We start from the raw sequence: 27,648 nt of genomic DNA, 5'->3' as shown, positions 1-27,648 counted from the left end.
CAGAGGAGGCACTATTTTCTAGTCCTTGCACACACAGGGAGTACTGTTTTCCACCCAGAGTGGAAACTTTTTATCTGGTTTTTACAATGTCACCACAGGCAAGCAGTGGCCTGGTTTTTATACAGGTTAGCCTTCCCTTCTGTTTTCTTCCTTCCCACACTAAGAGTCTGAGTCAACACATGAAAGGAAGTGAATTAATTATTCAATTCAGAAAATTATATTTTGGAACCACGTATGTCTGAGGAAGACTCAGAACCCTCAAGGAGCTACCAGTCTATGGGAGGAGGGGAATCAAATAATTCTGTAAATTATCATAAAGCGAAGTTCAAGATAATTAAGTATTGTATGAATGGTACAAAGTGCTAATAGCTCAGAAGAATAATGAGGGAAATTGTGTTAAAATCAGGAAAGCATTTATAGAGAATACAACATTAAAAATTTGGCTCTGAGAACTTTTGAATGACAGTGATGGAACCAAAGGAAGTTGGGGTGTACGGCAGATAAAGGAAAACGGTCATAATTTAAAAGCACTGCAAGAATTATGGTAGGCAAGATTGAAAGAGATATCTCATTTATCCCATTATAAGCAACCACAGTCTTGAGAAAATATGTCAACATGAATTATTAACTATAGACCCATTTGCGCTGATACTCTAAGCTCCCCAAGGTCTCAGGTACACTCATTCTGACAAACCTGGTACCTTAGTATCTTCATTTACCTAATCCATTCTCCTGTTGTCTGTCTTTTTGGTTTTCTCATCTATACCAGACTCAATGTTTGCCCGACCGGGCCTGTCACATTAGAAACTGTAAGGTCGGACATTTGCTTTTTTAGCCTCCAGCATCTAGTGGTAGCCACACAGCCCATTTCTGGCCAATGAGATATGAAGGAAGGTCTGCTTAGGAACCTCTGGGAAAACTTTTAATTAACGGATAAGAACCCGTGGAGCTAGGACCACCTCTTTTTCCTCCCTGCCTTCAATGCGGATATGACATCTGTAGCTCTGGAGGCCTTTATGCAAACGCAATGTTACACTAAGGATGCTGGAGTAGAAAGAAAGAACCTGGGACTTTGATGTTATTGTTGAGCAAGCTCCAGGCTCCTTAAAAATACACTTGTGTTTGTTTACCCCCCAGGTGGGTAGTCTGTCACTTCCACCTAAAAGCTCTCCTAATATGACACATTTTCATTAAATCTCTCCAGTATTGCTTTTTTAAAAAATCTGTAGCTAAGTCTTACTTCTTGGGATATGAAAATAAAGCATGGTCATTGCCATGAAGGAACTCATGTTTTACACAAAAGAGTAAGTACTGTGATAGAAACTGGTACAAACCACAAAAGAGGGGAAGATGAACTCTGCCAAGGAAATTGGGGGAAAATGCACAGAGGAAGTACCATTTAAGCTGGTTCTGGATGTTGAGCAGAAGTTTACACAAGGCAGAAAAGAAAGGAAAGAGTTGGTAACAGCCTGTGTAAATACGGAGATGAGTGAAGGAGTGTGGCCGATACTGGGAAAAGCAAAAATTTGAGAGTGGTTGGAACATTTTAAGTTTACTTTTTTTCAGGTATGACTGTATTGAAAAATGAAGGTAGATTTTACTCCATGCAGCTACTTGGGTAATTAATAGAAGGTAGTTGATTTAAATTTCATCTAGTTTGAATTTATAAAAATGTTAACAAGAACCAATCAGAAGTTTATCTCTAGATTGTAAACATGCATATATAGATAGATGTGTGTTTATGTGTGACTGCCTAGGCAAATCAAAATATTAAAACTAGAAGGGGAATGCTTAAAGTAAAAGAAGAAACCTTTAAGCACATTTGAAGCGTTTATTTAACTATAAATACTTAAAGTTTTTAGTTACAAGTATTTTATCCAATCTTTAAAATATCCTTAAAGATAATTATCTTAAATCAAAGTGTACTTGAAAGTAGGAAACTAAATTTTTTTAATTAAAAAATCTCTTTCAGAGATTTCACTAATTTCTTTGTGTCTCTGTTTCATTCAAATTTATGAGTTTATTTTTCTTGTGTTATTTACCTCTCTTTTTTTGTTGTTGTTATCATTAATTAAAGCAGATACAATTTTGAAAAGTTTGCTCAAACTCCAGTTCCAAAATTTGCATTGTGTAGGGGACCTCAAATTCCAACACAGTGGTTGGATAACTTCCGTGTGCCAAAGTACTTATCAGGATCGTCAAATGTAGCAGCTTTCCTTCTTGTTCAATAACTTGTTAAGATAATTAAATAAAGGGGAAAAGAACCAATTTGGAGCCCTATTAAAACTAAACATGACAGTATAAAATTAAGGGGAGAGTTGACAGAATTGGAACTAAACTTACTTGTAATGGTCGTCTGCACTCAAACGAAAACAAAATATGTAGAAATAAAAATGGCTGTTTATAATTGCTCACAAATATTCCATTCTGAGTTATCAGAAATAATCATCACTGGTCAAATGAGAGATAACTTTCACATTTCTTAGCTTATGATAGAGATGATCTTTAAGTGCTGCCCACTGGAGAGAAGGGATAAAAGAGAGTTGTTGTGTAGAAATGAAATACTGTGACCTGATGTTATCAGAACAGACCAACTGATTCCTGCAGCAAGCAGCAATAAACCAAAAAAAAAAAAAAAAAAAAAATGAAGAGAGAGAGAAGAATAGGATAAAATGCGAAATATGACTTGAAAATCTAGTGGGTAATGTACTCCTAACTGTAATCACTGCTTCCTGGTTTGTGGTAACTAAAATATCTTTCATTTGATAATGATTGATTACTACTCCAAGTCTAGGCTACACTAGGTTGGGTCAACCTAAACATGTAAGATCCCAGGTCAGGTCACCATGGGCAGATATTATTAAGGATGTTTGGATAAAAAGGTAAATGAGGACCAATGAAAGGAACAGCATTGTATGGGGAATCTGAGGAGTAAGATGGAGGTATAAATGATAGGCCAGGCTGTGAGGTCTAGAGGTGTGGAAATTGAGAAATAGATTAAGAAATTGAGTCTGCAGATAAGGTTCAGGCCTTGTTTTCACATCATGTCTGCTTACAAGCTATTTTGGAAGATATGTTATGGAATAGCCTCTAAAAGTGATATATATATATAGATATAGATATATATCTATATATCTATATATAGATATAGATATATATCGTGTTTCGATATATATACGATATATATATCTATCGTGTTTCGATATATATATGATATATATATATCGTGTTTCCCCGTAAAGAAGACTTAGCCGGACCATCAGCTCTAATGCGTTTTTGCATCTTTTGGAGCAAAAATTAATATGAGACCCGGCCTTATATTAAAATAACACATATGTAATATTTTGTGTAATATATATTTTTATATATTTTTATATTTTATATAATATATATTTTATGTATTTCACTGAATGTATTATATAATATATATATTTTTTATTTTTTATTTTTTTATTTATTTTTTTTGTTGTTGAGAGCCCACTGGCCCATGTGGGAATCGAACCCGCAGCCTTCGGAGTTAGGAGCACAGAGCTCTAACCGCCTGCGCCACCGGTATTTTTTAATAAGATGAGAAAAACAATAGGATGAAATTGTTTTAGAAACACTGTTTGCCCTCCAAACTCACAAGAAATTTACCCAAAGTACTGGGTTTAGCCCTCCAAACAAATGTATTTTTATTATACGGATTGGCCAATTTTATTTTTCGGTATTCAAGCTCTTAAAGAAGAGTACGAAGTTACCTTTATGTAGTCAAGCTGAAGTAATTCTGTCAAGTAACCTAATTTACCAGTGTGCAAAATGTGGGTCCATTTTTCTAGCTATATGAGTCATCTTGGGCGGCCCTAACAAAATACCACAGATTTGGTGGCTTAAACAGCAGAAATTTATTTTCCACAATTCTGGAAGCTGAAAAGTCCAAGATTCAAGTACCCGCAAGGTAGGTTTTCTTCTGAGGCCTCTTGGGTTATAACCAAGCACCATCTCTCTGTGTGTCTCACAAGGCCTCTTCTTTGCAGGCATGGCCAGGGAGGAAGAGAGGGGTAGGGTGCTCTCTGGTATGGCTTCTTATAAGGGCAGTAATCCCATCAGATCAGAGCCCCACCCTTATGACCTCATGTAACCTTGATTACTTTTTCAGATGTCCCCCAAATACAGCCACACTGGGGTGAGGACAGAGGTTAGGGCTTCAACCTGTGAATTTTGTGGGGGACACAAACATACAGTCCATAACAATAGCAAGCTATTAAACAGGCAGTAATTAATAATGACGAGTTAAAACGCTATTTACATTTGAAAGAGAAGTCTGAGTACTTTTGACACCCTGCACAGAAGTTGTTCTTTCCTTTTAGCATTATTTCAGGGTGGCCTCATAGAGGATCACTAGATTAGAAATTACATTACTGGTTTTCCCAATCATTGACTCGATGACAAAGCTTTTTAAACTCTTCTGCTGTCAATCTCCAATTTGTCGTATCAGACAATTGAATAGAGAATTCCTAAGATCTCTTTCCACTCAAAAATTATATGATTCTGAGAGTTCCGAGTCCAGTATGGCTGAGGAAACTCCTGACAGACTAACCATCCTGCAGAACCCAATTGTAAACCCTGGGCAAAATAGAAAAACAGCCACATGAAGATTCTGGAAATTAGTCAAAACTTAGAAGAAGAAACTAATAAGGCACAAGCTTCTTGTTTATTCTACTTTCATGTTGAGGACAGGACTTGGCTGGGTCTAGGGTGAGGCAAGCAAGGCTCCATACGTACCTCACTCTTAAGGAAGCACTCGCTTTTGGGGGCTCACTCTGCACTGGCATGTGCCTTAGGGTTAGTGCCTCCTTAAAAGTTTGCACCCTGGACACTTGGCTTGCCTCACCTGACTCCAAGACCTAGCAGGACCCATGGGGCCATAAAACTCTGATAACCTATAGAAGTAGAAGATGAAGTTTGAGGCAGTCACTACTGCTGAAAAGTGAGGTGGGGAAAGCCCAGAGAGGAGACAGCTAGATACAGAGTCCCCCAAATTCTGTGCGTAAAGTCTGTGGCTGACCCCAAACTACACAAGCACAAGGAAGATTGCAACAAGCCAGCCAAGGTGGGTGGGGGGAATAAAAATTGAACTGAGATTTGTATCACGATATAGAGCCTAAGAAATAGAGCTTATAGCTTGAATCCAACCAAGTACATTTCCTGCTAAAACAAAAATATCAACACTCTTCAGAGTAATATAACAGAATTCAGAGTTTCTACAATACACATTCATGAATTCCAGAGTATAAACCAAAATTATCTAATGTAAAAAAGAAACAGGAAAGTGTGACCAGTCTCAAGAAAAAAGACAATGAGCAGAGACCAACTCCCCAAAGACCCAGATATTAGAACAAGGACTTTTAAAGTGTTTATTATAACTATGTGCAATGAAGTAAAGGAAAATGTATTCACAGTGAATGCAAAGATAGCATACCTAAGCAGAGAAATAGAAATCATTTTTAAAACTAAATGGAAATTCTAAAAGTAAAAAATACAATATTTAAAAAAATTAGAGCAGTGATACCCTCTGGAGCAATGGTAGTAGAAATCAACTGGAAAGGTATCTTTCTGAGATAATGATAGTTTGATATTTTGATAGAGTTTTGGGTTACACAGGTGTAAACATTTGTCAAAATTCAGTGACTGTACACTTAATATTTGTGCATTTCATTGAATGTAAACTTTACATCAAAGGAAAAAATTCTGGATGGACTTTCCAACTGAAGAAATCCCTAAATCAGAGACCTGCCCAGAGGTGGACGAAGAGACTCTGGTTACATGACTATTGTCTGAAATTCATTCAAAAGTGGGTATTGAGTGAACATATCCATAGTGATGAGCATTCCAGGTAGAAAAAACAATATCTGAAAAAGCGTAGAGGAAAATAAGTCAATAGCATGTTCTAGGATACAACTCGATGACTAGACAATAGTAGGCTGTTGTGAATAGTGCTTCTGTGAACATTCATGTACATTTCTTCCTGTGGATATGTTGTTTTGAAAGGGTCTTGAATGCTACACTATGGATTTTGTTTAATTAAGTGGTAATCAACTATACTGTGAATACTAATTCTTTGCAGAGGTAAAAAAGCAAATTTCAAATGACTTATTTGCGTTTGTAACTCTTTGCTGTAATCAATATTGAGTTTATCTGCGCACATGATAACTATTTGAAAATTTTGCCTGAGGTGTTCTTATTGCTTTTCTACTGAGGTGTTTTTATTGCTTTTCTTTAAATCTTTTTTTAATGCATTTACTAAAAATTTAAACAAATCTTCTTAAAGACAACTCTCCAAAAGAAGTTTTGCTTTTATGATGTTTTTTTCAAAGTTAGCTTGAAAGTAATATGAGATTCTTACTAGATTTTCAGATTAACATACCTTTTTTTAAAAAAAATTGACCATCAACAATGTTAACAGCAAAATGCTACATGACGAAGGACTAGTGATGTTTAGAATCGCATTATTTTTCCTCCGGGTAGGAAACATAAATGATCTTGACTGAATTTCATCTGCTCTGTGACCAGCGTTTCTAACGTTGCATGTCTGTTGGTCCTCCACTATCCTGTTGTCAAAAATCCACAAATAACAGTTGTGCAAATATTTGACAGAAAGTTCCCCTGGTGAGTACAAAGACCTTCTAACAACAATAAAATTTCAAGTATGTGCAGGGTTCACTGAACCATCAGCCTTCACGGGAGACACATTTCTGCAGTCAGTCAACAACAACTTTTTGAGTGCCCAGTATATGTGTGTGTGAGGCACTGCTCTGGATCAGGTCCCCATCCTACCAGGCTTTGGCTAGTAGGCACTCAACAGATGGGAGTAGAAAAGGTGTTGAGTCAAGTTTCTGACAGGCCCAGCGTCTGGGCAGGTAAAGAGCCAGAGGCATGGCCGCGAGTGTTCAGGGTTACTGAGCCGGGGTTACAAGTGGAAGGGAGATTTTGACCAGCTCTACCAGGGATAGCGTGGATGGGATTCTAAAACAGATTGAGACGTGGCATCTGGGGATTTGAGTCCGACACCCACTTTACCTGCCCACCTTCACTGTGCCGAATTTTACCTGCCATAATCCCTTTTATGTTCTCTTTCTCTCTCCTACTTTCCCTCTTCCCCAGTTTTTAAAACTATGGGCTATAATTATCTAAACAACCAAAAGATTTCATAGCCAATCTAGTTAACAGCAGTAAGCATTTTAAAAATCTCTATCATTTTTTCCTACTTTCTGGCCTCCACATTCCCTTGCCTGCCTTCTTCTCTTTTTTCTTCCCCTTTCTTCTTTTTTAATTATGTTCTCTCCCTGACTATAGAATGAAACATAAAACTTTTTTTTCAGTTTTCTGTATTTATTGGGTGGGAAAGTTTATAATTCTATGATTAAATTGTAGATTACTTTGATATTTTATGCAACTCCTTTAAAATGAAATTACTCACGAAGTTATTTTTATTTGTATGTGGCTTTTGACATATTTTTGTCAGTGACATTTCCCTTCCTAGGGACCAAAAAAAAAAGTGCCCTACCTCTGATTTAGACAGCATATGAAATAACTAATATGAGCATTGTGGTAGGCAGAATTCTAAGATGGCCCCCCAAATTTCTGACCCATGGTACACACTCACCTTCCACCAGTTATTCAACCAAATACTAATCTAGGTTCTGCTGGGAAGAGATTTTGTACATACCGTTTCCCCGAAAATAAGACCTAGCCGGACAATCAGCTTAATGCGTCTTTTGGAGCAAAAATTAATATAAGACTCAGTCTTATATATATTATATTATACCCAGTCTTATATAAGACCAGTTCTTATAGTAAAATGAGACCAGGTTTTATATTAATTTTTGCTCCAAAAGACGCATTAGAGCTGATTGTCTGGCTAGGTCTGATTTTCAGGGAAACACGGTATAATTAATTGACCTCAAGACAGGGAGATTTTCCTGGTGGGCCTAACCTAATCACATAAGCCCTTCAAATCCGAGTCTAGAAATTGAAGCCTGAGAAGTCAGATTGGAAGCCTGAAAACACGAATGACATGCCATAGAGATATTCATGAAGTCACCTTAAGAGATACACTAATTTGTTTGTCAGTTTGAATCTAGCATTTTGACCTAGGTAACGAGTTGCTGTTCCTATTTCTTAGATCCAGTCTAAGCACCTGTCCCTCTCGGGAAACCTGTTACTTGCAGGCAAACAGTAATGTCCATGTTGGATTACCCAATATATTGCTGTTATTGTAACCAGTGGAAATCAAGTCTGCCTGACAGCTGCTTCACCACCACCTGTCACTGAAATCAGTTCTGAACAGAGTACAAAGCAGAAGGTGCAATTCATTTTTTCCCCATTCTAATAGGTCCTTTAATTCACGTTCACCAACCAATGACCCATTAATGCTCTGTTATTGTAATAACACCAGTGCGTTAAGAGGTCCTGTTTATTTTGTACTCTAAAAGGAATTAGGAAACACACACACACACACACACACACACATACACACACAGCCATCTCTTTAGGCTGATTATGCAGAGAGAGATCTCACACTCTAGGGAGGAAAGCTTCAGCAGTTTTATGCTGAGTTATATTAGTGCGCAGAATGAAATCCATTGTACATTATTGATTTTAAGCGAAACAAAACCTCAACCAGATTATTCCCCAGCATTGTATAAATGCCCAGAGACAACTGCCAAGGAAATCCTACATTTTCATCTTCAGTCTGGGCCACGAGATGGGAGTAAGCAGCGTATAAGAAAGAACATTTAAGCTGGCAAGTGTCTGGACATCATAGTTCAAGGAAATGACTCCATGATTTTAACTGGAAGTAAAAGAATTCCTACTGTAAGAATACTCAGTTTTGCATGTGTTGGGAAGAGAACTGTAGAAAGTGAATTAGCTGTTTTCCTCCTCTGAAGTACGTATTAGTGTAGTATTTATTTGCCCAAAAATAGTGACAAGATAAAGAAGACTATGAAAAAGACCAAATAACCTCTAGGAATATGTTTACCATGTTGTTCCTTTAATATATTATAGCTTTTAACCTGCTCAGTGAGTGACTTCTAACTAGAAATAACTTGCATCTAATAATGTCAACATTTCCGCTTCTGAATGTGAGACATATAAAAACGTATTAAACCTTCCTACATTATATGTGTCATTTGCTTTTTGTTTTTTTGCTTGTTCAGATGATATATATAAGTAACCATGTGATGATAAAAATCAAGTCATAGGTCTAAAATTATGTCTGTTAATACAGCATTTGTGCAAGTCTAATTTTAAGGAGTGTTTAAAGCACAATTCAGGAAATCTATATAGTTTTAAAAGAAATTATTTAGAAATTATTTTTATATTTAAAATACTGTGTTAGTTGGTTATTTATAAGTTACAACTATCTCTCAGTATAATAGTTTTTTCCCATAGGAAAATTAGCTAGTACGTTTAAAATTGGCACTGTAGTTTAGACCTACAAATTAACTTGTACAATCGTAAATCTAACAGAAGATGTCTCTAAAATAGACTGCTTTGTGTTCAAGCCTAAAAATTATTTCAGCTCCTTTCAAAAGAGCATTTTCCTGGGTAATAATGCAGAAATTGAGGTGTTGGGAGTTTTGTTTTCTTTTTTTGGTCTTCAAAAGTTAGCCAAACACATTATTTGACCATTTAAAAATATTGATTGTTGGCTCTGTAGGCAGGAGTTAGAGAAACGGAAGCAGCACGACAATAGCTAAGAGCATAGGCTGTAGCACCAGATTGCCTGCGTTCAAAATGTGCTGCACCATTTATTAGCAGTGTGACAGGGGGCAAGTTACCAAAATCTCTCTATTCCTCAGTTTCCTCTCTGTAAAATGGGGTTAATAGCACCTATCTTAAATGGTTGTTATGAGGATACAATGAGTTAATAAAATGCCTAGAAGAATGACAGGCACACAGAAGAGTCTATATAAAGATTTGATGAATACATAGTTTATTGTTAAGGCAATGATTCTCCACATCATTAAAGGCTGATAACAGTTTCCACCCACTGGACAAAATGGTACTTTTATCCTTCAACTTTTGGAGCTTTCCATCTATTAGGATAGGAAAGTAAAAGGTGGGTTCTATAGTGGTTATGTTAGAACTGGCTAGTACTGGCTTGCAAGAATTTTGTGAGCTGATTGTAAAACATAGTCATTATTAAAAATTGAAATGTTTAAACTGAAAATTAAATTCTATTGAAAGAAAAAGTAAGAAATACTCAAAACCAGCACTTACTGTTCATTTTCCTATGTTTTACTGTTATCTTTGTTCTTGAAGTTATTTATGCCTCTTGTATCTGAGAATACGATGTCATAGTGTACATGGTGTACTTACCCTGTAGTCAGTGACAGAATGGTTGAAGTCAGTCATGTAGGAGTATTTACACCATGGAAAATCAGCAAATGCTACAAATTAGGGCTCCCCCTCTTGTGAGCTATTGTGAACCATTTACCATCATACCACTTATTGAGGGTCAGAGAGTCCCATTACTTTCTATTGTTCTTTTGCTGAATATTATCATGAGTGAACTAGAGACTAGTTCCTTTCCTGTGTAGAAGACAGGATTGAAAAAAATATGCCTACACATTAACAGAGATTTCCCCTGCAGATAATTGAAATACTTTTCCAATGTTAAGCATCCAAGTTACTTTATAGCTCTAGAAGCGTAAGCGATGAAGAAGGAACTGTTCTTTTCATTACTACCAATAATAATGGCCTCCTTTGGCTATTACTGTATGGCAATATATTACCTAATAAGAGTCTCGTGATAACCCTAGAAGCTAGGCAAGATACCTGCTGTTAGCACTACAATATGGACGAGAAAGTGGAGATTCCACGAGGTTATTGCTTTCCCGTGGCTATTGAACCTGTGATTGAGGAACATTATGTATAGATTCAGATTTTCTGACTGCAAATCAAGTGACAATTCCACTGTGATGAATTTCTTATTCTTTAGTGAAGGCTTATTGAGTTAGATCTCTCTCTCTCTCTCTCTCTCTCTCTCTCTCTCTCTCTCTCTCTCTCTCTCTCTCTCTCCTTCTTCCCCTCTCCCTTGCCATCTCCCCCTCACCTTCTCTCCCCCACCCCTCTGTGTCACTCTTTTTTTCCCACTCAAAATATTATATGCTAAAAGTTAAATGTATTTGAGTTTTTATAACAATTACACTAGCAGGTGTTTTTCAAATAAATTTGGCTCTATTTGAGCTCTATCTGCCATTGATGGTGTTTTCTTCTCTATTTTATTCTTAATATTTTCGTTCTCCAGATTCTTCCTTATCCCAGCACCAGCCATCTTTCATGTGAACCTTTACTTTTCAATTCTTTTTGTCCAATGACCTTTTCCACCCCCACTTTACTATTCCTACCATGAACCTTGGCATCAAAAGGCTGTTCAAGCTCCCAAATCTCCTACTCAAACCTCCCACTCGTCTATCTCACCACAGGTTTACTGACCTCAATAAGATCTCCTCTTAACTACCAACAGTCCTCCACTGTTGTTCTTCTCATTGAGCTTGAAGTTTAGGGTCCATTATTCCAGTCATTCTTGCATATTCCCTCAATTCACTTGGCCCACACTTCTTCCACCACAGCATTTAACGTGATTCTAAGCCTCAAACACTCAGTTATGCACCTTCTACGTAATATGAGCACTGCTCCAGCTGTGCAGCACTGCTCCAGCTGTACAGCCATAATTCTCTCGATTCTACTAGATCTTTTAATGTATAATTTTAATTATTTTGAAGTTCAACATTTTGTCTATCTCTGGATCTGGTTGTATTGGTGGTTTTGTCTTTTGACAATGGATTATTTTTTTTTCTTTTCTCTGTGTCTCAAAATTTTGATTGAATGTCAGACATTGAATGTTCCAAACTGTAAACACTGAGACAAATATTATTTAAACCCAGGAATGGGTCTGTCTCTTCTCGGTCAGGCCGTTAGTGTGCGTGGATTACTCAGTCTCATTTGTAGGTAAGCTGGGTTTGTGTTTTGTTTCTGGAGTTCACCACAGACTCCAGATTCCTCCAGTGTTTGTCTTCTGTGAGTTCTGGAGTGCTGGAGGGTTTTTCTCAGTATTCCAGCTCTATCCTCAGTGGGCAGCAGGCTCCATGCTCCAGCGACACAGTGCATGTTTAATGTCTGTTCTCTTGCCCTCCTCTAGAAGGACATGGCTGTTGCTTTTTATGCAGTGCAAGGTTAGTGCTGGATGTGGGGTGTGAAGGGTGGGGGACAAGCTCTGGGTGTTCCTACTCCAGTCTCTGTTAGACAGGGCCTGTGCACCCAAGACTCAGGACTGGGACTTCCTTAGCCTTCCTATTTCTCCTCAGTGACAAACAACTCTCCCTCCTAGTCAATGCTCAAGTGGGTCTGTCAGAGTCTACTTTGTGTCAGTACAGGATTCTGAATTTGAAAGGTTTCCTACCCTTACCCCACCAGTGACTTAGGCGTCCATTCATGGTGAAGACATGAGGTTTTCTACCAGCCACTCCCCACCCCAAAACAAAGGAGAATTTCCTGGAGTCATGGCAGGGACTAGGGGTGTGATGATTTGTTGCCCCTTCCCCAGAAACAGTTGACTTTTGCGTCATGCTCCTTAGTCCTGTCCAGAGTGTGGAGTCTCTTGCTTCTCTTGCAGCAGTAGCCGGCTGTTCCTTTCTAGCAGAGGAGAATCCAGGGCATCTGCAGGTTTTATGCCCATCCCCTGCAGCAGCTGATCACCATCTGGTACTCACACAGGGCCCAGAGTACAGTGGTGGGCCTGCTCCACCCTCGAACTTCTGCAGGCCCTGCGAGAGCCTGCACCACCCACGGGCCTCTCTCAGGTCTCCTGCCCACCTCACCCCCCCATCTTTCTTGTGGACCAAGAGCTGTTTTAGGGAGAGTAAGTTCTCCTTGTGTCTAGGGCTCCCAGGGATACTAAACTATCATGCTAGCCCATAATCAGGCTTTACAAGTTTGTTAATTTATTAGGTGTTTTCTTCTTACCCACTTTTATGGCAACACCTCTTCTTCCTGTGCTCTGCCAAGAGAGAAAGAGTTTCTGTGCCCCATCTTGTCACCCTTTGGAATTCAGTTCACCTGAGTGTCAGCTCAGGTGAGGAACTCAGTCCCTGAGGCACTCAAAAATATGTATATTTTTAAAACTTGTGCAGCTTTTCCTCACATATGGTGGAAGCAGCATTCTCTTGCAGTTTTCTTCATCTTAAACAGGAGCAGATCTCCTGCTTCCTTTTTAAGAAACTTTCAAACAATTTCAACATGGCCTGCAAAACCCTGCACACACATATTTGCCGGTCTGTCCAGCCAAATCTTACATCACTCTCCCCATCCCTCACTCACTATGCTCCAGTAACAATGATCTCTCAGGTTCTCAGTTGTGCCAGATGCTTCCCCAGCCCAGAGCCTTTGCACATGCTGTTCACACAACCTACAGCACTCTTCCCCATGTCCGTACCTGCATAACTCCAGCTCTCCCAAAGATCCTTCCTTGATCCTACATTCCCCCCTCCACCCCGCACCCCGAAGCCAAATTGATACATAAATTACTTCTTTCTTTTTCACAGCTGAACAATAACCCATTATCCAGATATATTGTTTTAATGTAATCAGCCCCCTTTGGTGGTTATTTAGATTATTTTGGGTCTTCTGTTTTTACAATGAATAATGTATATGAAGCACATCTACAGGAGAAATTCCTGGAAGAATTTCTGGACTAAACGGTACATGGAGACAATTCAGCATAGTGATTGTCAGGCCTGTATCACCTGCCAGCGGCATAACCTTGGGCAAGAGTTTAACCCTTTCCTCATTCGTAAAATGGGGAGAACAGTCCTCTCCTCAAATTGTTGTGAGGCTTGGTGAGCTGATGCATGTATTACGCTTAGAACAGTGTCTAGCGCATAACCACTCAATAAATGTCAAGTTATTAGCATTTAAGATTTTTAGATCGTTTTGACCCATAACTATGTTACCAGTTTAAGCTTCCATCAGTATGAGAATGCCTCTTCACACCCTCAGCACAGCGTCTTGTTAAACTACTTTTTCATCTTTGCTAACATGATAAACATGATCTATCCTCATAGTTTAATTCGTATTTCTCTTCTTAAGAGTGAAGTTAAGCATGTTTCATATGTTTCAGTGCACTGGTGTCCCGTATCCTGACTGTTTCACGTGTTCCACAGGCTTCTGTTTGTCATTGAGCTTTTTCTTACTGATTGAAACAGTTCTTTATGTAACAGGAAATTTAGCCTTTGTGTGATGAGTTAGTCTTTCATAGTATTCAATATTTTTCCTTCATAGTACTTACTCCTGTTTTTAATGATGTATTTATTTCTGATTATTTTTTGAAGCTACATAAGATCAAGGTCCGTGTTTATTTGTTCATCATTGTATATTAAGCACCAAGTAACATGCCAAACACCTAATAAATGATCAGTAAATTTTTAATGAATGGGCTAAATATGACAAAAAGATTATTGGGACATAAATAGATTGGTAAATTGGAAGGGATCTATTTTGTATGGGAATATGATGAGTTTGGTTTGTGATCTGTGAGTTTTAGGTGACATCCAGCATTCACAATTGAATGTGCATGATACTTTTATTTGGCAAGATACTCATAAAGATTTTGGAGTCATCACCATGAAGTGGTTGATTGGAGAAATATGATCTCTGACGGAAAGAATGTTATGTCAGGCAAACACTTCCAATCAGAAACAATTTCAAGTGATTATAGTTGTCATGACAATTTTAAAACAAATATGAAGAAAAAAGAAAAAATAGAATTATTATATATTTGCAAGTATAAGGATATGGGGAATAAAGAAAAGTTTAATGTCTTGGAACAGTAACAATTATTGAAGAGTACTTAAATAATGTTATAATTATGCCCAAATTATGTATTGTGAAGAAAAGAAAACCTTTACTAATGGAAAACTGAGTCCATCATAATCATATAAGCTTGTGGAAATCAAAAGTGCTCTTTTTTTATATAAAGTCAGCTATTTGGTGTTTTTCAGTTTGTAATTCGACATTGGTTGTTTTTGATTAATGAACTATCACAGAGAGATAGTTACTATGAATTTAGTCTCTGAGTCCACATCTCACAGATTATATTAACTGCATGAAAAAGAAGAAACCATTTAGTCTTCTAAAAATAAATGCTTATTTTTTCAGAAGAGAATTTATCCTAAAATAAACTATACATATTATTTAATTATTTAGTATACAGGAATATCTTCATAACAGTCATCAAATAACCATTTGACTTAAATGGATATGACGTGTTACCTTTAATATAACTGTTGTGAAGTTACAGCCCTTGTTTAATAATTGTTAGAAAAGAATCAGGGCTGGAATCCTAATCTGATGGTATAGGGATGTGGTATCTCAATGTCAATCTCGATTTTCAAAAGATCCCATGGATTCAAAGATAACTATCTTTAAAGTATATGGCTTTTTTTTTCCCTTTTCATTAAAGTCTGTGAATTGAGAAATTAGAAATATGGATATAATTATGCTGGATCGACAAATAAATCATTTAGACTAAAGTCATAGTTACATTAGAATGACTTTCAACTTAACTTTTGTCAGTCTTTGCCTTATTGATCAAAATCCTGGTATTTCTGGGCATTTTTTGCCACGAAAGCAAGGTTTTTATGTACAATCATCAGATTCTTCCCTGCTGGTCGGGGCTTGTCAGTGATGAATGAAGGACCCTGTAACAAAGACACCAGCAGCAGCCGTCTGTCACGGTCTGTGTGACTGAGCATGTGCTGGCAGTGGACACCAGACATAGATATAGTGTCACTTCAGAGGCTTTTAAGAAGCCAGTCAATTGCTTATGCTGAGTACCCAGAAGTGCTTATTTTCTACTTAAAGCAGGAACATTTATGCGTTGAGAGAAAAGAAAATCTTAGGTGGCCTGTGCTAATCTACGAAGGAAATAGTTACGGATATTTCGCCAGGGTCTTATTTTATACAATTTGTGTTCATCCAAGACTGGAGATAAATATAAATTAAAGCTTGTTTTGTTTTCCTTAATTATAAAAACAACATCCTTAGAGCTGTTTTCAAAGAATAGTTTCTACAAAGCATGTGGCGATAGAGGAAGGTTTTATTTCGTTCAAGTAGTTACTGTTCCTACATTTTGCGCTGCCTCTTGCTGAGACTTGGGTAAATGGAAGTCAGTGGTTTGTTGTTATAGCTCAGTAGCTTCCTAAGAAGTAGGCTACCTGAGCCATGGAATCTGTTAATCTATCTTACACCCATCAAAAGAGCCATGATAAGCCAGTGTCAGAGGATTGATCTAAAAGGTCAATTAAAATCCTTAGCAGTACTCAGGGATGGCGTGGAGGGATGGAAATGATGGTGTGCTAGGGGGTCTAACTGAAATATAAGAGAATGTCACTGTCACAATTTAGGCCTGTTCTCTTGGTGAGATGAGCAGTACTCAGGGATGGCATGGAGTACTTACTCATTTACAGAAAAACTTACTCATTTACAGAAATCTGGCCAAATAACTGCTTGCTTATTTCAGTCCACATCTCTTTATAGCTAACTAGCTATTCTCAATCCCATTACAGAAATGGAAGCTAAGTTTAGCAAACTGGCTGTTTATGTTTAGTGCACAAAATTCTTAATTAACAAAATAAAATACCACAACCCATTGTAAATCACTGCTAAGCTTTTAAACTTCATAAGGAATTTTGTCTTGTCCAAAAGCTCCTTTCAAACCCATGCTGATCTGGCACTCATGCACCATTCCCTGTGGAGCTGAGTGAAAGAATGTAAAGGCAGCCAATTAAACTTTGAGGCAGAATAGACAAGCAGAGGCCATCTTGTCCATCCTTTTGCCTCCAGGCAAAAACCATCCCCTGCACCAAAAATGTTTTCTTGAATCCTGCTGAGAAAAAAATGCTCATCACATGTAAATGACAAGTCATAATCCAGTGAATGCAACTAGATTGTTAACTGTTCAGGACTGATTTATTGTGTTCTAAAGATGCTGAGTATGAAATGCTCATATTGAATTGTTTGAGATGCCGCTCACCTGAATTGTTTTAATTCCTCCTTTCTAGAAAATTATTTTGTACAAGAAATGTACTCAAATAATTGTAGAGATGTAGGAAATGTATGTCCAGAAATAAAGTTACCTTTATCATCTCATTGAAGGTATTTTTGGTTTCCTTTCACTCTAGGTCTACCTTACGGGTGGGAGGAAGCTTACACAGCAGATGGAATCAAGTACTTCATTAAGTAAGTACAAGCATCAACCACGGAAGCAATTTTTTCACATCTGGAGAGAACCTGGAAGTTGCAGAATACTCAACAAAACCAGGAAACTCTTAGAGGTTGCAAATATTAGAAGCAAGAAATGAAGCCTCACCATTTTCATTTCATGTGATTTAAATGCTAATATCAGAGATCGTTTGCATGGGGGGGGACAGCCTAGTAATAATTTCAAAGGAAACATCAAAAAATTGGAACAGGATCATCATTTGAATTTAAATATTAGTTGCCTGGGTTCACTTCCGGTTAAAAGTATTCACATTTATGAAAAGTTAATCTAATGCAAAATCCACTTAAAATTTCTAATTAATACTAATAATAATTAACCTTTTAGTGCTTTACACTGTATACCTTCATTCGTCTGCAAATAATTTTTTGAGTGTTTGCTGTGTGCCAGGCAGTGTACCATGACTTGCAGATATCATAGTGAAATATGCTAACTAGTTCCCTGAGATCATGGAATTTACATAATACGTAGTAAGAAAAGACAGGAAATAAATAAGAGATAAATGAGACAGTATACAAACAAACCTTATCTCAGTGGATTCTCAGAGCACCCTTTCAGGTACGTGTACCTTATTTTTCCTAGTCGATAGATAAAAAAAATAAGACCCTAGACTAGTTGCCAAAATATCCATAGTCACTAAATTACCAAGCCAGAATAGAATTAAAGTCTTCTGACTCCAAGATTCTTTCTGCTATACTCGACTGTTGTTGATAGAGACCCACCTTTGAAAGCCTGAAAAGGAATACATTTCCTAGCTGCTGGACCAGTTAGTTTTACCCTGGACAAAGCAGTCTGGTATACTTCCATTGTGTTCTGGGTAATTCCTTTCATATCAGAGTTAGCGTTAGAAGGGTTAAAAGGGGACTCCAGATAGAGTCCTAAGATTCCCAAGGACTCCCGTATAGGACTTTTTTAGCAAATGCATTTGGGGATAAAAAGGGAGATGTGTCTTTGCTCTCCTTTCAAATGTGCAAGTGTTTTCCAAAGCAATATCCAGGTTTTGGATTCTGGACTTTACTCAGGTTCCTACATCTCTCTTCACCTCAGTTTTCTCATTATAAAATAAGGGAAATATTACCTACTTTATAAAGTCGTTAAATGTTAAAATACCTAACATAGAACTCTGAACATAGTAGATGACCAGTAAATACTTATAAATGTACAATATGGAGAAATCGTCATGGTAGGAAGAAGAAAACACGAAAACTCACGTGACCATTAAAACCATTGAGAATTAAAAAGCTTCATATTTGAAAAAGAAAAACCTAAGGAAAAACTAAGGGTAAACGGCCAAAGTATTGTCATGATGTACTTTTTTCTTACGGTCTCCAGCAAAGAGTAACTAATAAAGCAGCGCTGTAGTTTATAACGTGTAGGGAGAAAGGGACTTTTGGAGCCGAGGACCCAGGAATTTCATGCGTAGGTGACGTTTAGCACTAGAATAGGTTACTGCGCACACCCAGAATCATAGCTCTTCTGGGAGCAAAGTGGTACTCTACGTGCTGTGTTAACTATGCTTTGTTCCTGGAAGATTGAATGTCTGTGCTGTAGGGGTGGCAGGAAAATGAAAAACCACCTTCAAATTTGCATTGGGTTTCTTTCTCATACTAACTTTGTGATGAATAAGGGAAAGGATATTGAGGGGAGAGCATTTGCTAAGTACTTGCCGGTGTCGAATACCAAGCAAGCACATGGCAGGTGTATTTTTCTATGCATTGTATCATTCACTGTGGCAAGTGGGCATTGCTTGGCTCTTCTAAGGATGGTATTACGATAGTGGTGAGCTGCTTCCTGCCCTCAGGTGTGCCTATCTCCTAGAAAGTCCCCGAAAAAAAATGCCCTAGCAAAGAAAGGCAAACTAGCATTCATTATTAACTGTGGTTCTGGATTCAAAGGACTTTGGAAAATGTCAGTAAATGAGTCTGGAGTCTGGAGGGATCTCCTTTACCTAAGCTTAGCCTTAGCCATCTGTTACTATATCCTAACCCAAAGGTGAGTGTCAGTGTCATATAAGGAAAGGATACTAAAGGCACAATCACTGACTACCATGGAAAAGGAGGGAGTAAGAGATAGCCCCCCAAAGGGTGAGTGTGTCCCATTGCCTGGTACACACCCATTGCCAGCTGGCTTTAGCCACTGTCCCTTGCAAATTGGAACAGAAGCCATGGGCTGGGCTCCTACTGTAAGGGAGAATAGGATCCAAGGAGAGGAGAGAGAAGAATGAATAAACAAGGCCTTTGACCACCCTGAGATCTAACTCACAGACCCTGTGGAAGGAATAGAAAGAGACACTACATTTCTGTAGTCCATTCCACTAGTAGAAAATATATCCCTTAGACCCATCCATTCTTTCATTAGAACTTAAACGACACTCATAGGAAAGCAGAAAAGAGATAATAAGATAGATTTGTTCCTCAAAGGACAATGGTAGGTATCATTGTCTCACCATTACAGTTGAAGACATTACATGAAAAAAGCTAAACTTTTCAAAGCCACGCACTCGTAGTAGTAAAATTATAGAGCTATAGACCCGGGGTGGTCTGGCTCCAAAGCCAGCCCCGACACACGCACGTGCGCACATGTGCACACACACACACACACACACACACACACACACACACACACACACACCCTTCACCATCTTCACCTCCTTATTTTAATATAGTAGTCACATGTGACGAAAATATTTTAAACAGCTCTTAATTTAAATAGAGCTCTATACTTTACCCATTTTAAAATAGCAGAATAGAAACTTAGTTCTAAGAATAAGTAGTTATCTCCCGGAAATTAGAAAGGTCAAAGAGTAAAGATAAGAAAATCTAACAGTATACCAGTCCTTCCTTTTCAGTCCTTCCAGAAAATCTAGCAGTATTCCAGGACCCTATTCCCCCAGACCGGGTCATAATATAAATATAATATAATATAATATAATAGAAATATATATAATATAATATATAATTAATATAATATAATATAAATAATATATAATATAATATAATTAATATAATATATAATATATATGATATATAATAATGGGTCTTATACAATTTAATATAAGACCAGGTATTATATTAATTTTTGTTCCAAAAGACGCCTTAGAGCTGATTGTCCAGCTAGGTCTTATTTTCGGGGAAACACAGTATCAGGAAGGCCATATGGTATCGGGGAAAGAAGTACATGGGCCTTGGATTTGGAGAAATTTGGGTTCAAATGCTGGTGTCTCCAGAAAATAGCTGAATGACCTTGGACATGTGTCCTTAACCTCTCTGAGCTCTAATTTCCACATTTATAGAATGGAAAGATTATTAGCGCTTCAGAGGGTTTCTGTCAAGAATGAATGAGCGTATGTATGAAAAGAGCCTATCATAGCACCGGATCCAAAACACTTTCAGCAAAGGTGAGCACTCCTCACAGCCCCCTCACTCTAACATTTTGAGGTGGGTTGCTTCATGGCTCTCAGCTGCATTCAGATAGGTGGTGTTGCCAGATAAGCAAACATCCACTATACGTCTTGGAACATTGTTTTGTTTTTCAGCTTTTTGTTTTGTTTTTTAAATCTTTATCCTCCACTACCCAACCAATATTTGACTCTGGATAGGCTGTGTTAGCTTTTGAGGTAGGAGTGGTTCATTTACCAGGTAAATGTACTTTGGAGGCAAGAAATAATAAGTAATGAACTCAGGTCATTGCCTCTCTCACCTTTACTTAAAAAGAACAATGACTGAAATCACCCTTCCAGAACCCCAGAGGACATGATGGGCTCTATACATGTAATCTTTTCCTTGAGATTGACATCTGTCACTGTCTTCCCAGAAATTGAATTGTTACATCTGATAGAAGCCAAGCCTCAGGCGAAGCAGTAACTGTCAATGCTGCCCTAAGAATGCCCAGACGAATATAGTCCTCATTGAGTATTCCTATCTATCCACATGTCCATTGCACAGCTATTCATATTTTGTAGTCATCTACTTAAGTTCTGACGCAGGAGAAGAAAGCATTTCACCTGATATAAACAATTTATTAAAAGTATTGGCATTGCTAGTGTTTCGTAGAATTAAAAACATGTCTGTCAATGTGTGTGTGTGTGTGTGTGTGTGTGTGTGTGTACATATGCATTCAAGGGAAAACTTTCTTATTTTCTCCTTAGAGAGAGAGTTGCAGCATTCTTAAATTGAATGACAAAATGTCAATTATCTTTATGGTGCTATAATGAAATTGTCTGATTAATCATTTTTCTACCCAACTTCTTACCTTCCCTTTTCAAGTTGTATACTATTCCAGATTTATAATAGTCTTCAGTATGATTCCACTTTAAAAGTTCATGTACTTTAGATGTATGTTACGTAATTTAACAAAATGATCATGTGAGTTACGTTTGATAGGGAAAGTGAATTTAAATATTACAAATTAGACGTAGCTGCTACATTGCTTTCATTGTGCTCTTTTACTTTTTATTGAAAGATTCAGATTAACTATGGTCAATGATCGTAATTGTATTAATTCTCTATTGCTGCATAATACATTGTCCCCAAATTTTGCAGCTGAAAACAATAAATATTTATTTTTTTACCTAGTTTCAGAGGGTTGAGAATCCAGGTGTGGTTTTGCTAGATCATTCTGGTTCTCTCTCTAAGTGTCTCATGAAGTTGCAGTCAGGTTAGCCAGGGCTGGGAATTGAAGAGCGGCTTAGTGGCGTTGGAATATTTGTTCCAAGCTCACACACCTGGCTGTCAGCAAGAGGCTTCATCTCCTCACTACAACGTGGACCTTTCTCCGTAGGGCCATAAGGCTGTTCACAGCATCTATTATTTCTACGTATCATCTAGACATGTGTATAAACAATACAAAATTCTCAACATCAGATACTGGCTTCAAATGTTAAATTATACTTTGGTGATTTTTCAAGTATAATCATTTGCTTTTAAAACACAAAAGAGAAAAATTGGAGGTTATGTTTTCTTATCCCCTAACTTTGTTTAGCACATTGAACCTCTCTTTGATAATTCTAATATACTTAAAAATTTGGAGGGTGGAGAGGAAGGGACAGTTTCTGAATCAGAAATTAAAAGCTACTGTTTTTGACTTTTCCTAACTCTGTCAGATTCTTTTAACTCCACTTTAGTGGACACTGTACTTTCAGGAGCCCTCCTACAGAAGACCTCATTAATTTGGCTGCTTTGATATTTGAGGAGTTAAGAAATACCCACTGACAGACTACTAAGGTCTGACTTACTTGACGAGGTGTCAGGGTGATGTCTGTGCCCCTTACTAGATAAGGAGAATACGTGTAGGCTCCTCACTATCTTTTGCATGTACTTCCTTTTCTCATCCAAAAGCAAGAATAGTGGTTTGTATCTTTCATGATTGTTTGAAGAATTAAATAAGCGGTGTAAAGCCCCTGGCAAAATACCTGGCACATGGTGGTGAGTGATGGACAGATGTTGGTTTCCACCCCCTTCCTTATTTTATACTATGCCGATTTGCCAATGAGGGAGTTTTAAATGACAACATTTGTACAGCTGCAAATAGAAACCAGCATCCAGAACCTAGACTTAACGCCGCTTTCCGGCCAGTCAGAAGCCCTGTGACAGGAGCAGAGAGGTTGCATTGCTCAGGAGCCTGAGACAGCTTGCTCTGGGTTTTCTATAAATATCTAGGAAGGGGTGTCGCAATATGAAGCACTGTGTGAGCAACTGTCATTTAAACACAAGGCCCGCCAGCTGGCTGAGGTTATTCAGAATGGCAAAGCCCAGTGAAATGAATAAAACATCCAGATCTAGACAGCCATCAGCAACTCTTTTCCCCCAACTTAACCAGTGACAGGTGCAACTGAGGCGTGAAGCCTGTTTTTTAGCATTTCGTTGGGACTGTAAAGTACTGGAGAAGTTCATCCCCTTTCTGAGGTCATACCGTGTTTCTCTGAAAATAAGACCTAGCCAGGCCACCAGCTCTAATGCATCTTTTGGAGCAAAAATTAATATAAGACCCGGTCTTATTTTAATATAAGACCGGGTATAACATAAGATAATATAATACCAGGTATAATATAATATAATATAATATAATATAATATAATATAATACCAGGTCTTATATTAATGTTTGCTCCAAATAATACATTAGAGCTGATGGTCCGGCTAAGTCTTATTTTCTGGGAAACACGTTACTTTTATTTAGCCAGATGTAGAATCCTCTGCCTCCGCGATCCTTTATTTAAATTTATCAACAATTGCTAAGTTTTTGGTGTAACACTTTCCCTTACAGATTTGGTTGCTGTATTAGTCTGCTAGGGCTACCATAACAAAATACCACAGACCGGCGGCTTAAGCAAGAAGCTTATTTTCTTATAGTTCTGGAGGCCAGAAGTCCAAGATCAAGATGCCGTCAGGATTGGTAAGGCATCTCTTCCTGTGGTGTATAGCTAGCTAGCTACCTTCTCACTGGCCTCTTCTCTGTGTGTTCATGGAGAGAGAGAGAGATCTCTGGTGTCACTTTTTCTTCTTAAAAGGACACCAGCCCCTTGGACCTCACCTCTATGGCCTCACGTAACCCTAATTACCTCCCCAAGACTACACCTTCAAATATCACCACATTAGGGGTTATGGCTTTAACATATGAATTGAAGGGGGTGGGGGCACAATTCAGTCCATAACAGTTGCTTCTCCCGTAAATTATGTTCCATAAGATCTCTAGCACTTTCTTTTTCTTCATTCAATAATCTTCATTATAATATAGCATATAATCTTTACCAAGTTTTAGGCAAATTGCAAGAATTAATCCAAACCAGTGCCTTTTCCCTTAGTCCCTAGTCTTTAGTGGAAAAAGCAGCTCAGGGAAAGGGGGAGTGTGGTAAGCAGAGTAATGGCTCCCTGAGGATGTCCACATACTAATCCCCAGAACCTTTGACTGTGTTAAGTGGTAAAGGGGCTTAAAGATTGCAGGTGGAATTAATGTTGCTAATCAGCTGAGTTTAAAATAAGGGGTTATCCTGAATTATGCAGGTGGGTCCAATGTAATCACGTGAGTGGAAGAGGGAGGCAGGGGACGAGTTAGAGAAAGATGTGACTATAGAAGCAAGGTCAGAAATGTGCTGTGTTGCTGGCTTTGAAGGTAGAGGCCACAAGCCCTGGAATGTGCGTGGCCATTAAAAGCTGAAAAGCAAGGAAATAGATTCCAGAGCCTCAGGAAAGGAAGGTAGCCCTGCCAACACCTTCGTTTTAGCTGGTGAGATCCAAGTTGGACTTCTGAGCTACAGAACTGTAAGCCAGTACATTTGTGTTATTTTAACCCACTGCATTTGTGATAATTTGTTATTAGATGGATAGAAAACTAACACAAGGAATTGGAGATGGAGGGAGGAGGGTGGACTTGAATGTGTCAGGTTTGGAACTAGGGGATTTATATATGTTTTCTCTTAGTACACCGTTGAGATGAGTATTAAGTGTTTTCTGGGTTAGGAGACTGAGACTCAGAGTTTAAGTAACTTTCCCAGAGATACACAGGTAACCAAGTTAGTACATGAATGTCATGCAGGGTGTTATGTGAGGTCTCAGCTCCTGCATACGGTGAGGCCAAAAAGGAACACCCATGTAGCCACAGATAGAGGAGTCCTAACACTATTCTTGCTGGAGACTGGGTTGGAGACACAGGAAGCAGGAACCGCACTACCCGCAACCTGCCGTTTACTTCTCTCTGCCCCCCAACCTCACTGGCTAGCTGCAATCCGCCGTGCTAACTGCAATCCGCGCTTGCTAGCTCAGCCACCATCTTCTCACTAGCCCCCATTTTTCTGCTAGCGTAGCCACAGCAGTTATATTAGTGGCCAATGGCTCATTGGTTATAGCTGACAGCCAACTAGCCACAGCTGATGACCATCCAATCCCAGTTGATGGCCATTTACTACCTGAGCCAGCACCTTTCCATGTGAGGCCGAGAGCCTGGAAACTGCACTCCTGGCTCTGTCCCCACAATGAGCAATCTGGAATTTCAAACCAGGTCTGCATAGTCTGTACAAGTGAGCCTGGTCTGCACATTAGCCCTAGCTCTGCTACTGTGTGAGGAAAAGGTACTGGAATTATCTTAGCCTCAATTTCCTCAACTGTAAAAACTAGAGAAAAATAAGGTCCATGAGACTTGTATGAAAAGTAAAGTGGGAAGTCGGTATGAAAGAACATGGTGTGTATGTATCTGATGTAGCGTCTTCTCCAGCTGCCGCATGCCCGAACATTCATAGTACTAAATGAACGATCCAGGAGATTGAGGGGGCTAGAGGTCTTCTTGGGTCATAACTGGACTTGGTTACTTATAAGTATCAGCCAGGCACTGTGAACATCTCTGTCCTTCTGTTGGGTGTCAGGTGCCTAGAAATACGGCTTTGGCTGCATTTGGAATCACTTCAGAGGCTAAAAATCCCAGTGTGGTAAGGTCACCTCAGTAACCATTAGGGAATGAGGAGCAGGGTGAACGTTACTTACTGTCATGTTTGTCTCTGGTAGCATTTTATACACTAATAATTAACACAATGTTGGTTTCGCTAACAGTAGTATTTATTTGATATAAATAATTATCTTAAAGCCTGGAATTTGAGTGAGCTACTTAGCAAATAAATTCTCATCAAAGTTGTTTGAATTATCACAGTGATTCAATCATTACCTACCATCAAATGTGTGAATAGACCTTTTCAAGTTACTTGGGTATGAGAGTATTGGTGAAGAGGGCTAGTAGCACTTATTGTTTGGTGGCTTTTAGACTATTGAAATAAATCAAATGTTTTTCCTGATAAAGTTGGATTTCTGTTCACGTATTTCTGAATCATTTAGGGCAAGTCCACTGCATCGTCACATTTAACAGCTGTTTGGTCTGATACTCAATTATAAATAACGCAACTCTTGTAGATTACAAAGTCTCCCACTTCAGAGCATTTGTTACTCAGTGATATAACAATAGTCATATATCAGTGGGATGTCTAAAGGACCCATGCATCAAGCGTTTATTGACCCCCACTTTCTGTCATCCTGACAGTCTGTGAGGCTTTAAAGATGAGTAGGTCACTTCCCTGCCTTCCAAAAAAAGATAAAAACCTAGTGGGCAAAGCTAGACATATTAAGAATCCATTGCCTCATGATGTAAATAGTGTAAGACTTCCAAGGAATCAGGCCTCACACAAGTACTTTTTATTCATACTGAATCAAATTTTTATGAATTTCGTGGTAAATGCTTTAAAAATGCTTCAGACATATAATCTATAATCACTGAATTAATCAGTGGACACATCTTTAATTATTTCATCTTGTAAAGCTAAAGACTCCTTTTCAGATGGTCATTTAACCCATCCCAGAACCTCCATACATAATTGTTTTTGAAACCAACAGAGCCTCTGAAAGGAGTGCACCATAACAGTTAAGTTCTCAGAAGTCAGACTTGGATCCAGATTCTGGCTGTAATTCTTACTAGTTTTACGACCTGGAGTAAATTATTTCACTTCGCTTCGTATTAGTTTCCTCCTATATAAAATGAACATAGTAAGAATAACTCTTTCCTTCCTTTAAAATATACTAAGGTTCTAAAAGACAGTTAAACCCATTTTATTCACTAGTCCAAGATGGCTCCATTGGAAATAATCAGTATGTGAAGTTCATGGGACAGCTATGAAAGTTGATGGCATGTTTGGTTTTTATCTCATGATATGTTTACTGTAATTGAAGGTGTTCCTTTTAGCACTCCCTGTCAAGTGGCTTTTGCACTTATGTGTTATTGAGTCAATAATACTGATAAAACACCTCAAGACTTTAGAGATGGTCTCATAAGGAACCCCTCAAAGTTCCTTCGTGGTTTTTAATATCTTCAATTCTCTAATAGAATATGCATGTTTATATTTTTGTATTTTCAGTGTCATCATTCTAACTTAGAAAAATAAGTAGAATAACTATAAAATTGGTTGAAATTTTGTGTTTCAAATAATTTTAGTTTTTTTAAGATTTCAAGTTTGTAATTAAGAAAAATACATTTAGTCAGCTGTTTATTGAACTCATTTGATTTGACAGATTAAATGAAAACCTTATGACTTGTATTATAATTCTTACTGTTTTAGTAAGAACTTTAAAAATTAAAGCAGCTCCTCTCTTTCATGCACTTCTATTCATAAGGAGGAATTTAATGTGGAAACTTTGGCAATGGTCTTGCCAAACTTATTTCTAATTAAATTTAGTTTCATTAACTTACATTCTCACAGTCTTTTGATTCTTGACATATATTTGAAATAGCATGGAACTATGTATTCATTGCCTGTTTTCTATATTTTAGAAAGAACAATTTCTTTGGTTT

General features: G+C 38.0%; 1 protein-coding gene across 1 annotated transcript in view; it reads left to right on the top strand.

Annotated features, from left to right (window-relative positions):
- Positions 1 to 27,648, top strand: part of STXBP4 (syntaxin binding protein 4) — a 131,672-nt gene that overhangs the window by 96,303 nt on the left and 7,721 nt on the right. Inside the window, exon 16 of the mRNA XM_081028013.1 lies at positions 17,229 to 17,286. Within this exon, the coding sequence (XP_080884139.1) occupies positions 17,229 to 17,286 (58 nt within the window). The remainder of the gene's footprint in view (positions 1 to 17,228; positions 17,287 to 27,648) is intronic.

Source organism: Rhinolophus hipposideros (assembly GCF_964194185.1).
Source record: "Rhinolophus hipposideros genome assembly, chromosome: 20".
NCBI lineage: Eukaryota > Metazoa > Chordata > Mammalia > Chiroptera > Rhinolophidae > Rhinolophus > Rhinolophus hipposideros.
This window is presented reverse-complemented; position numbering and strand designations above follow the sequence as displayed.